Here is a 12,549-nt window from a genome sequence, read left to right as displayed (position 1 = left end):
TACAAACAGTAGCAACGCAAGGTAAGGAGTAACCAATCACTCCTGCAAAGCAATCTTCAAAGGGAGCAGTGACAGGTAAGGGACTGAAGAACAGCAACTTCAAAAACCCCAGGATATTCTCAGCTCCTCACAAAATAAATGAAGTGAGGCTGACGAGAGAAACACACATCTTACCTTACGAGGCGCCCGAATCGCATTCATAGTGTCCGAATAGTTCAGACAAGATTCAGAAATAGCAGACAGGGAGTCAGTGATCCCCTCAGTCACCAGGCAGGAGCAGGCAGAAAAACTTCTTGTTTTGAGAAGTTATCTAGAAGAGAGAGCTCTCAGTGAGACTAAAAAATAATACGGACTATGCAAATAGTTAAGCTACTTATATTTATATATACTTATATATATAATATATTTTTTGTCTCATTCATCCCAAAAAGGTAGACAAAACACAGTATTCTTTGGAAAAGGGCAGATTCCTGCATGTAAACATATTTTACATGAAAAGACAAAGGTATAACATTTTAGAAAATATATAATTGCTTCTCAAAGAATCAGAAAACCAAAATCCAAGAAAGGGGAAAAAAATTTTAAGAGTACTTCATACACATTATGGAAAGGTGATTTGTTAACCACCTACGATATTTAATTTTATATAGTAAATTAAAGCTCCTCTTGATCATTCTGACCTAAAATTCTACACAATAAATAAATAATAATAAATAAAATCTATTGACCAAAGTACTACACGCAAATAAGGCACTTCTTCCCAAGAGATCTTTAAAGGAAAGCCTTACAACTTCATTCTAGGATGAGAGGTGGCAAATCTGCCTGGAGACAGGAGGATGGACTAAATGACCTCTTGTAGGATCCTACAGTTCAAGTCCTAGGCCTGAATGAAATTCCAGCTTAACCAGTTACTGCTTCGCTTAAAATGGAGGCTTGCCCGAGTAGGGACAAAAATAACAGCACTCACCTCTTAAAAAAAAAAGGAAAAATCAAAGACTAAAGTATCCTCATTTCAAAAATAAAAACAAAAAAGCAGACCCTCCGGAGCCGGTCTGCTCCTGCTATGCCTCTGCACTTGGGGTCGAAGACTCGGCATCACTCTCCGCCCCGCTCACCGGATCCGGGGGTGCCGGCGGGCGCGGGTGCGAGGAGTCCGACTCTGGAGCCGAGTCTCGGGCGGGGTCCGGACCCTCCGCGGACCCCCTCCCCGGCGGCGGGAGAAGAGGAAGGGGAGAGCCCGAGGTCGCACCCCTCCCCCACCGCGGACCCCAGTCCCGAACCTACCCTGCGCACCTCCCCGCAGCCGGGCGACCCCTTCGGCCTGACCCCCATCGTCGGGGAGGGGCGGCTGGGCCGGGGGCTCCGGGCAGGGGCGCCCGCGGCCGTGGCCCGCTCGCTCCGGGAGGGGGCGGCCCGCGGGATGCAGCTTCCCTTCCTCTCGGCGGCGGTCCGTCCCACCTCGGCTCGGCCTGGCGCCCTGGGCTCCCTCGCTGCCCCGGCGCCGGCCCACCGCCCGGGCCGCCAGGCCCCCCGGCGGCTCGGCCAGCAGCCCGCGGCCCAGGCCGGCCGGCAGGCGCGGGCCGGGGTCCCCGTGCCCCACACGCGAGTCCCCGCTCCCCCAGCCCAGCCGTTCCAGGGCCCTCGGCGGAGCCCGCTCCGCGGGCCCCTCGACCCCTCGCCGCCCGGCCGGGCCGCCCCCTCAGAGCCCCCCGGTCGTAGCCGCCTTCGCCCCCCACCATCACCCCTACCCACTCGTGCCCCCCACCCCCCGGGGCACCAGTGCCAACGGCAGCTCCCCCAGCCCCGGACCTACCTGCACGGCTCAACCAAGCCTAGAGTGGGGGCGGGGAATCTTCCGCCCTCCTCTGTCTCTCATTGGTCCTCCCGGGGCTCCTCGTGGGCGCCATTGGTCGAGAGAGGGTGTCCATCAGCGCGATGGGGCGGGACAGAAAGGGGAGAGGGATGCTGGTGCTTCGGCGTCTCTGTCTCTGTGTTATCTCGCCGTCTCTGTCTCTGTCAGGGCCCGTGGAAACGCGAGGCTTTAGGACACGAGCTCTGGAAAGGGGCCCTGAGGTGGGAGGACTGGGATTGGGAATCCCAGCAGTGCTTCTCACCAGTAGGCCACTCTGAACCCCCTGAGTCCCCTTGAGGTCCTCCTCTCCATCACCCCCGGCCCCTGCCCCTCACCCCTCTGGGTTCCTCATCCAGGAAGCGACGTGATGAAAACTCGAGGCCGGAAGGCCATAGGGAGAGATTTTATATATGAATCTGGAATTCGCACATATAAATGTTTATATGCAAAGCCAGTCACATATACGGCTCCAAGGGCCTGGAGAGGAAAGGGACACATCTTGTACAAACAGGGGAGGACTTCAGATAAAACCGATGGAAGAAGGGATCAAAAATCACTCCAGGCTGGCCATGGTGGTGACTTCCCGAGGGCAGCTCCAGTGAGCAGGCGGGAGAAAGGCTTCCATCTCACTGTATGTCCTTTGTACCCTTTGCTACTTTTAAAATCATTCATGAACATCCTAATTCTGAAAAAAAAAAAAAAATTGATTTAATTTTTAAATAATCTGAGGTTGAGGTTGCAAAACCTGAAAATGGGGACAGCATACAGATTTGGGGAGGAATCTTGGGTTTCAATACGTTCAATTCCAAATACCAGGGGTTAAGTGAGTGAAGGTGTCCCAGAGACAACTAAAGTTACAAACTTTGAGAGAGCATGGGCAATCTGGCTTAGAAAAGATTTAGAGCTCTCTGCCTACCACATGATAATGCGCAGAGTCTCCCCCCACACACACATGTAAAAAGATACCACAGTTAAAGTCAGGAGGATGAGAAAGAAAGTGAAATAAGAGAAACAAAATATTGATGATGCATGAAAGTTAAGGGAAGAAGCATTTCTGGGAAAACAGAAATAATTGGGGCAGGTGCTGTGGTGCAGCAGGTTAAAGCCCTGGCCTGAAGTCCCCTATGGGCACTGGTTCAACTCCTGGCTGCTCCATTTCCAATCCAGCTCTCTGCCATAGCCTGAGAAAGCAGCAGAGGATGGCCCAAGACCTTGGCATTTGGGGAGTAAACCAACAGATGGAAGACCTCTCTTTCTCTCGCTCTCTCCCTCCCTCTCTCTCTCTCTCTCTGTGTGTGTCTCTACCTCTCTCTTTTAAAAAAAAAGTCTATAAAAATAAATTAATTAAAAAATAAAAATAATAAAACTGTAAGAGCCTCATAGGTTTTGAGAATCAATACAGGGACACTCCTTAGACTAAAAAAAATCCATAAATTAGTATTCTTAACTTTTTCATGCCACAGACAATTTTATCAGTCTGGTGACACATATAGATAACTTCTCATCATGATCCTGTTTGTTTGCTTTTATTTTTATTTTTTTAAAGATTTATTGTATTTATTTGAGAAGCAGGGTTAGAGAGAGAAGGAGAGACACAGAGAGAGAGGTCTTCCATCTGCTGGTTCACTCCCCAAAATGACAACACCGTCCAAGGCTGGGCCAGGCTAAATCCAGGAGCCTGAAGCTTCATCCCAGTTTCCCACATGGGTGACAGGGGCCCAAGCACTTGGGCCATCTTCTGCTACTTTCCCAGGCACATCACCAGGGAGCTGGATCAGAAGTGGAGCAGCTGGGACTTGAACAAGCACCCACATGGAATGATGGAGCTGCAGGTTGCAGCTTAACCTACTGTACCACAACACTGGCCCCTGTTTGTTTGCTTTTAAAAATTTATTTATTTACCTTGTAAAAAAAATATTTATTTATTTGAAAGGCAGAGTTACAGAGAGGCAGAGGCAGAGAGAGACAGAGAGGTCTTCCATCCGTTGGTTTACTCCCCAAATGGCTGCAGTGGCCAGAACTGGGCTGATCGGAAGCCAGGAGCCAGGAGCTGCTTCTGGATCTCCCATATGGGTGCAGGGACCCAAGCACTTGGGCCATCTTCTACTGCTATCCTGGGCCATAACAGTGAGCTGGATCAGAAGTGGAGCAGCTGGTGCTCAAACTGGTGCCCATATGGGATGCCGGCACTGCAGATGGAAGCTTTACCCGCTACACCACAGCGCCAGCCATATTTATTTACTTTTGAAAGATAGAGACCGAGAGAAATCTTTGCTGCCCAGATGCCCTCAACAGCCAGGGCTGGGCCAGCCTGAAGCCAGGAGCCTAGAACTCAATCCGCGTCTCCCATGTAGGTGGAAGAGACCAGGGTATTTGAGCCATCACTTGCTCCCTCCCAGGGTGAAGCAAGATAGGAAGATGGATTTGAAGTGGAGCCAGGACTCAAGCCTACACACTGGTATGGAACACAGGCCTCCCAAGTGACAGATCTTAGCTGCCGTGCCAAATGCCCACCCCTCAGAGTGGTTTTCAGTGTATAGCAAACATATATGGGAATTCAAAGGAAACTAACTGTAGTAAAATATGGTTTTCAACTTTTTTTCAAATGTAATATACTAATGTATGTGATTTTTATTACTGTATTAAATAATCTAATGGTAGGGCTAGTGACCACCACAATTAAGGGATCATAAATGACAGTAAATAGTATTATTTTAAGATATTTGCAACAAATGTAAAATGAGAATATCTGTGATTTTTTTCCAACCTGCGGGTGGAAGATATCTCTCTCTTTCTCTTTTTCTCTCTCTCTGTGCCTTCCTCTCTCTCTCTCCATCCATCTCTCTCTCTCTGTAACTCTGCCTTTCACATAAATAAATAAATCGTGGGGGGAAAAAGGAAAAGAAAAGAAGGGAAACAGGAGTAGGCCTTTGGAGGAGTGGTTGGACTGCTTCTTGGGTTCAAGTCCCTGCCCAACTCCCGATTTCAGCTTCCTTCTAATGTGCACTGTGGGCAGCAGGTGATAGTTCAAGCCCCTGGGTTCCTGTCACCCATGTGGGAGACCTGAATGGAGTTTCCCACTCCTGGCTTCAGCCTGGCCCAGACCTGGCCATTGCGAGATCTCTATCTCTCTGTCTGACTTTCAAATACATTTTTTTAAATGTTTATTAATTTACTTGAAAGTCAGAGTTACACAGAGAGAGAAGGAGAGGCAGAGAGAGAGATAGAGAGAGAGAGAGAGAGAGAGAGAAACAGAGACAGAGACAGAGAGAGGTCTTCCATCTGCTGGTTCACTCCCCAGCTGGCCATAATGAACCGATCCAAAGCCAGGAGCCAGGAGCTTCCTCTGGGTCTCCCACATGGGTGCAAGGGCCATCTTTTACTGCTTTCCCAGACCACAACAGAGAGCTGGATAGGAAGAGGAGTAGCCGGTACTAGAACCAGTGCCAGTATGGGATTCCAGAGCTTCAGGCCAGGGCTTTAACCTGCTACGCCACAGCGCCAGCCCCTCAAATATATTTTTAAATAAATAAATAATATTAAAAAGTCTTAATCAGCCAAGAATCTTCACTTTCAGTATATTATTTCTGCTTAAATCAACCTTAGAAAACACCTTCAATTCAACTCTTTATTTCATACTTGTCAGAGGGGGCAAAAAATAGCATGAGTTCATAGGGTTGTTGTGAGGATTAAAATAGTTAATACATATAATAAATTTTTTTGAAAAATTTATTTCAGGGGACCAGTGCTGTGGCATAGTAGATTAAGCATCTTATATGGGCGCAGCATTGGCATCTTATATGGGCGCCGGTTCGAGTCCCAGCTGCTCCTCTGCCAATCCAGCTCCCTGCTGGTGGGCTTGGGAAAGCAGCAGAGGCTGGCACTTGGGCCCCTGCATCCAGGTAGGACATCCAGATGAAGCTCCTGACTCCTGGTTTTGGCCTGGCCCAGCCCCAGCCAGTGCGGCCATTTGGGGAGTGAACCAGTGGATGGAAGATCTCTGTGTCTCCTCTCTCTGTAACTCTGAGTTTCAAACAAGTAAATAATAAATAGTTTTTTAAAAAAGAGTATTTTTTGTTGCTCGTATTATAAAGAGCTCTTTTCTATAAAGCCATGTATAGGGCCGACACCATGGCTCACTAGGCTAATCCTCTGCCCGCGGCTCCGGCACACCGGGTTCTAGTCCCGGTGAGGGCGCCGGATTCTGTCCCGGTAGCCCCTCTTCCAGGCCAGCTCTCTGCTATGGTCCGGGAAGGCAGTGGAGGATGGCCCAAGTGCTTGGGCCCTGCACCCCATGGGAGACCAGGAGAAGCACCTGGCTCCTGGCTTCGGATCAGCGAGATGCACCGGCCGCAGCGGCCATTGGAGGGTGAACCAATGGAAGGAAGACCTTTCTCTCTGTCTCTCTCTCTCACTGTCCACTCTGCCTGTCAAAAAAAAAAAAAAAAAAAAAAAAAGACAGGCAGAGTTAGTGTGAGAGAGAGAGACAGAGAGAAAGGTCTTCCTTTGCCGTTGGTTCACCCTCCAATGGCCGCTGCGGCTGGCGCATCGCGCTGATCCGAAGCCAGGAGCCAGGTGCTTCTCCTGGTCTCCCATGGGGTGCAGGGCCCAAGCACCTGGGCCATCCTCCACTGCACTGCTGGGCCACAGCAGAGAGCTGGCCTGGAAGAGGGGCAACCGGGATAGAATCCGGCGCCCCAACCAGGACTAGAACCTGGTGTGCTGACGCTGCAAGGCGGAGGATTAGCCTGTTGAGCCACGGCGCCGGCTTAACTCTGCCTGTCTTAAAAAAAAAAAAAAAGCCATGTTGCCCACTGCTGGCGGAAGCATCAACTTTGGAAAAGACTGATACGACCCAACAAAGCTTCAGCTGTGCACTGTCCATATCCCAGCAGTCCCAGCACTAGATAAACGTTAGAAGGAAATGTACAGCCATCGGGATCAGGGCTGCGGTACAAGAACGTTCACAGAGCGCTGTTCCTCTCTGCCTCAGACTGCAAATTCCTGAATGTCTAAGCATCAAACGGCTAAGTTGTGGTTCACACAGGCTGGGAATGTTCAATTCTTTGACCACGTGAAACATACACAAGTATTTGTAACTATTTATTGAGCTATATCAGAATGTTTTATGTACTTTTCTGTGTGTATATATTTTGCCATAAAGATACACTTTAAAAATGTCCATAGGAAAATAGACCGTGCATAGGGCAGAATGTCATAAAAAGAGGAAAATATGACTGGCTCTTCAAGGAATGACAAGTTGCTCAACCTCACCCAAGCACTTTCATTTAAAACTCCCCAGAAGAATCATTTTCATCTACCAGATCACGCAGGGCTAAAACAGTGTTTGCTAGCAGAGTGTTGGCAACAGAGTGGGGAAAGAGCTACTGTTATACATCACTGGTGAAAAGGTACATGGTTTGAATATTCACACACAGCAATTAGGCAAGAGACAAGAAAATTGTAACTGCATCTACCTTCGATTCAGCCATTCCACGTCCAGAAATGCGTTCATTCATCCATTCTCTCTCCTAAGTATTTGTTGTGCTCCTATTGTGTGGCAGGCACTTTTTAATGCTTAAAAATTATCCTCTTGATATGGTTTCAAGAAAGTCTGGAAATATGGGGCTGTTTATCTCAGTGATCTCACAGAGTTGTTCAAGGAAGAAGGCTTAAATCTCAACCAGAGATTATAATTAAAATCATATCAGAGCACATTAACTGGAGTGGAAAAAAAGTGTAATACATATTTTCTCTGCTTCTAATTTTTTTGTATCCTCTATATACATGGCTAATGGTTTCTCTTTTCCTTTCTTTCTTTCTTTCTTTCTTTCTCTTTCTTTCTTTCTTTTTTTTTTTTTTTTACAGGCAGAGTGGACAGTGAGAGAGACAGAGAGAAAGGTCTTCCTTTTGCTGTTGGTTCACCCTCCAATCGCCGCTGCAGCCGCCAGCGCACTGCGCTGATCTGAACCCAGGAGCCAGGAACCTGCCCCTCCTGGTCTCCCATGCGGGTGCAGGGCCCAAGCACTTGGGCCATCCTCCACTGCACTCCCAGGCCATAGCAGAGAGCTGACCTGGAAGAGGGGCAACCGGGACAGAACTGGCGTCCCGCTGGGACTAGAACCTGGTGTGTCGGTGCCGCAGGTAGAGGATTAGCCTATTGAGCCGCGGCGCCAGCCATGGTTCCTTTTTTTTAAGAATTATTTTTTATTTAAAAGACAGAGTTACAGAGAGAGGTAGAGCCTGAGCCAGAGCCAGAGCAAGAGAGAGAGAGAGAGAGAGAGAGAGTGTATGTGTCTTCCATTCTGCTGGTTCACTCCCCAAATGACCACAACGGCCAGAGCAGAGAGATGGATTGGAAGAGGAGCAGCCAGAATTCGAACTGGTGGCCCGCCCCAGTGGTTTCTTAACTAAACATAGTTCATAGCAGAAGAAATAAAACCTACATGCACCTAACATAGACTGGTAAATAAATTACGAAGAGTGCCGCACTCCACCGTTGCTATCTTGCAATACTTTTGAACTTGGGTTTTCTTTTTTTTTTGACAGGCAGAGTGGACAGTCAGAGAGAGAGACAGACAGAAAGGTCTTCCTTTTGCCGTTGGTTCACTCTCCAATGGCCGCCGCGGTTGGTGTGATGCGGCCGGCGCACCGCGCTGATCCGATGGCAGGAGCCAGGTGCTTCTCCTGGTCTCCCATGGGGTGCAGGGCCCAAGTACTTGGGTCATCCTCCACTGCACTCCCTGGCCACAGCAGAGAGCTGGCCTGGAAGAGGGGCAACCGGGACAGGACTGGTGCCCCGACCGGGACTAGAACCCGGTGTGCCGGCGCCGCAAGGCGGAGGATTAGCCTAATGAGCCGCGGCGCCGGCCTGAACTTGGGTTTTCTAAGTGAAGTCCAGAGGAACGATGCAGCAAGTGCAGGAGCAGCAGCCACGTGCACAACTGGGTGTCACCGACCTTGCCTCCCACGCGCACACGAGCACAGAGTTCTGGGGCTTCCTGTCATCCAGGAGTCCAGCAAGCCTCAAAGAAGAGCAAGGTGAGTGTGCGAGGCTCCGGAAGGAGCAAGCCACGCCCGCAGCCCTGAGAGACCCTGCTTTCTGCTTGAACCAGAACTTGATCTGGTGGTAGCATCCCGAGAAGCAAGACTGTCTCATGCCCTTTCTTTCTTCTTCTTCTTTTTTTTTTTTTTTTTTTTTTTTTTTTGACAGGCAGAGTGGACAGTGAGAGAGAGAGAGACAGAGAGAAAGGTCTTCCTTTGCCATTGGTTCACCCTCCAATGGCCGCCGCGGCTGGCGCACTGCAACCGGCGCACCGCGCTGATCCGAAGGCAAGAGCCAGGTGCTTCTCCTGGTCTCCCATGGGGTGCAGGGCCCAAGCACCTGGGCCATCCTCCACTGCCTTCCCGGGTAATAGCAGAGAGCTGTCCTGGAAGAGGAGCAACCGGACAGAACTGGCGCCCCAACCGGGACTAGAACCCTGTGTGCTGGTGCCGCAGGCGGAGGATTAGCCTGTTGAGTCTTGGCACCAGCCACATCCTTTCTTATTCATGTCACTTCTCTACTTAACTGATCACTTAGGCTGGAACAGTGACACAGAAGGGGAAGAAGGGCAGGGCGACCACAGTTCATTTTCCCTTCAGTCCTCCCTCACTCCTAAGTCAGCGAAAGACACAGAAAGTTGTTAGAATGTGCAGGTACCAAGAAGTAACACCAGAACAGCTGAGTTTTCTTTATATCTATTGCACTTCCACTGTTCTGTTGCGAAAAAAACACAGGTGCAAGTACAGGCTACAAAATGCAAATTCTATAATTTCATTGATTCAAGACCCAAGTTAAATGCTCTTTTGTGTGTGTGTGTGTGTGTGTGCTGACAATTTATTGGGGCTTACATGGATAGACACAAAACTCAAGTCTTTTGCAATGGAAGAATGGATTCCAAATAAATACTGAAAAAAACTATGTCAAACACTAATGAACAGGTGACATTTAAAAATCGTTTATAAGAGAATCATTTGAGATTAACCATCTTCATTGCCTTCCTCAAAAATAAATAGTTCATGTACTAAAGAAGATACGTCTCCTTAAGCAGGAGGAAAAAAAGCCTAATAAAAGTAAACTCATACCCATGGCACGTATTATTTTTGGGGGAGAAAATGACAAGATAAAGACATACAAAAGCATCGGACGAGAATTGTACGTTGTTACGTTTGTCCCAGAGCCTGGGACAGAGTTCAGGGAAAGCAAAGAGCCGGTAAATTTCAGAATAACTTCAGATGGGAAAGATCACACACGAGAGTCAGAGCCCATCTCCCTTAAGAAAACCAATAAAAACCCCACAGACTCATTTTTAGATTTTCAATCATGTTTTCTTCCCATATTAGTCTACCCTCCACCTCAAAATCCAACCAGACATCGAATATTCTGAGTTGGCAATAAGTCCAGCTGGCTGGACTCCCTGTTTCCCCTTGGATGCCTTTCGAGCCAGCGAGGGTAGGACTTGTGGTGGAAGAGCCGGAACAGAAGGAGAATCCCTTCTCTTCTCTTCAGGAAACCCCTGCCGGGGCATCGGCTGCCCTTCCTGGGGACCTCTCAGGGCCTGTGCGCGCTCTTCAGTCCCATGACGGTGAAGGTGGCAGCTGTCAGTTTCTCATAAACGAGGAACATGAGGGCAGCCGTGAGGACCGTCTGCAGCAGCTTGGCTTCAAGGCCTTTGTAGAGTCCCATTATCCCAAAATGCCTCACTCGCTGGTGAAGAAGGTAGAGCACATTCCGAAGACTCCCCAGTGTTCTGTTTTCTGGGTTTAGTCTGTGACGTCCAAACCTCAGAATTGACTGTATCGTCTGCAAGGGATAGGTGACTGTGGTCGCAATCGCTTTGGCTACTGCACCGATGATGAACACATCCAAAGACGAAAGCTTCATCCGTTTCTTTAAAAGCTGCCGTTTCAAACCTTCATAGAACATGAACTGGATGGCAGGATTGAAGACCAACAGCAAGGAGGGAAACGTGCCGTTCCACAGAGCTAAGATTCCTTCATCTCGAATGATCTGATGAAAAGCATCAACGATGCCTTTGTAGTTGGTTGGTACAATGTCTTCATTCCTAAATTTTGCCCCTTGTAGCTTCAGTCTGGTGTTTACCACTCAAAGTGGAGTTGTTAGCAATACATTCACCACTCCTGCAACAAATCCAACTACCAGATCTTTTCCAGTAGTAGCACGTTGACCTTTGACCCAGACAGCTTTGAGACTATTAAAAGTGTAGAAATAGACAAAATTGGAGCAGCAGAGACTGGAAATAACTGGAAATAACCCTCGATATGGCGCCAGGAGGCCTTCCTCTTTGATGATCTCCAGCAGCATCATGTGTGTGGTTTTGGACTTTCTTTTCTCATCGACCTGAAGCCGAAGTCTAGCTGTATCCAAGGGAAAAAATACTGTCATTGCTGTCACACTTCCCACAGCTCCCGCCACGGCGTGGACCAGGCTTTCATAGGACAGCACGGAGGCCATCGGGGCGGCTCCCTGCACACCTGGACAAACTTTCCTCCCAAGTTAAATGCTCTTTAAAAATGTATTGTGGCCGGTGCCGTGGCTCAACAGACTAATCCTCTGCCTAGTGGCACCGGCACACCGGGTTCTAGTCCCGGTCAGGGTGCCGGATTCTGTCCCGGTTGCCCCTCTTCCAGGCCAGCTCTCTGCTGTGGCCCGAGAGTGCAGTGGAGGATGGCCCAAGTGCTTGGGCCCTGCACCCCATGGGAGACCAGGAGAAGCACCTGGCTCCTGGCTTCGGATCAGTGCGGTACGCAGGCCGCAGCGCGCCGGCCGCGGCGGCCATTGGAGGGTGAACCAATGGCAAAGGAAGACCTTTCTCTCTGTCTCTCTCTCTCTCTCACTGTCCACTCTGCCTGTCAAAAAATAAAATTAAAAAAAAAATGTATTGTACATTGGCCGGCACTCTGGCACAGCGGGTGAGACTGCACCTGCAGTGCCAGCATCCCTTATGGGCACCAGTTCGAGTCCCAGCTGCTCTACTTCCAATCCAGCTCTCCACTATGGCCTGGGAAAGCAGTAGAAAATGGCCCAAGACCTTTGGCCCCTGCACCCATGTGGGAGACCTGAAAGAAGCACCTGGATCTTGGCTTCAGGTCGGCACAGCTCTGGTCATTGTGGTCAACTGGGGAGTGAACCAGCAGATGGAAGACCTCTCTCTCTCTCTCTCTCTGCTTCTTCTCTCTCTGTGCAACTCTTTCAAATAAATAAATAAATCTTTTAAAAAATGTATTGTACATTGGCTGGCCCTGTGGCACAGGAGATAAAGCCGCCGCCCGCAGTGCCAGCATCCCATATATGTGCTGGTTTGAGTCCTGACCTCTCCACTTCTGATACAGCCCTCTGCTAATGGCCTGGGAAAGCAGTGGAAGATGGCCCAAGTCCTTAAGCCCCTGCACCCATGTGGGAGACCTAGAAGAACTCCTTTCTCCTGGCTTTGGATCGGCGCATCGGCGCAGCTCCAGCTGTTGCAGCTATTTGGAGAGTGAACCAGCGGATGGAAGACCTCTCTGTCTCTCTCTGCCTCTGCCTCTCTGTAACTCTGCCTTTCAAATAAATAAATCTTTAAAATAAAATGTACAATACAAAAGTGTGTGATAAAATGTATGCTCATAATTTAAATTTTTTATTTTTCTTTATC

At 49.1% G+C, this 12,549-nt stretch overlaps 2 protein-coding genes across 2 annotated transcripts in view; both read right to left on the bottom strand.

Moving 5' to 3' along the window:
- The window catches only part of KANSL1 (KAT8 regulatory NSL complex subunit 1), a 191,976-nt gene extending 190,134 nt beyond the window's left edge, over window positions 1-1,842 (bottom strand). Inside the window, exons 1-2 of the mRNA XM_062215680.1 lie at window positions 1,814-1,842; window positions 175-310 (exon numbers count right to left, since the gene is read on the bottom strand). The gene's annotated coding sequence lies outside the window, so the exon portion shown is untranslated. The remainder of the gene's footprint in view (window positions 1-174; window positions 311-1,813) is intronic.
- Window positions 1,843-10,116: 8,274 nt separating this feature from the next.
- LOC133776862 (peroxisomal membrane protein PMP34-like) lies at window positions 10,117-11,400 on the bottom strand. Its single transcript, XM_062216134.1, is given in 1 exon segment — window positions 10,117-11,400. A coding segment is annotated over 1 exon segment (924 nt). The 5' UTR covers window positions 11,370-11,400; the 3' UTR covers window positions 10,117-10,445.
- Between the last annotated feature and the right edge of the window lie 1,149 nt (window positions 11,401-12,549).

Source organism: Lepus europaeus, chromosome 18 (assembly GCF_033115175.1).
Source record: "Lepus europaeus isolate LE1 chromosome 18, mLepTim1.pri, whole genome shotgun sequence".
Taxonomy (NCBI): domain Eukaryota; kingdom Metazoa; phylum Chordata; class Mammalia; order Lagomorpha; family Leporidae; genus Lepus; species Lepus europaeus.
The sequence above is the reverse complement of the archived record's forward strand: the minus strand, read 5'-3'. Positions and strand labels throughout refer to the sequence as shown.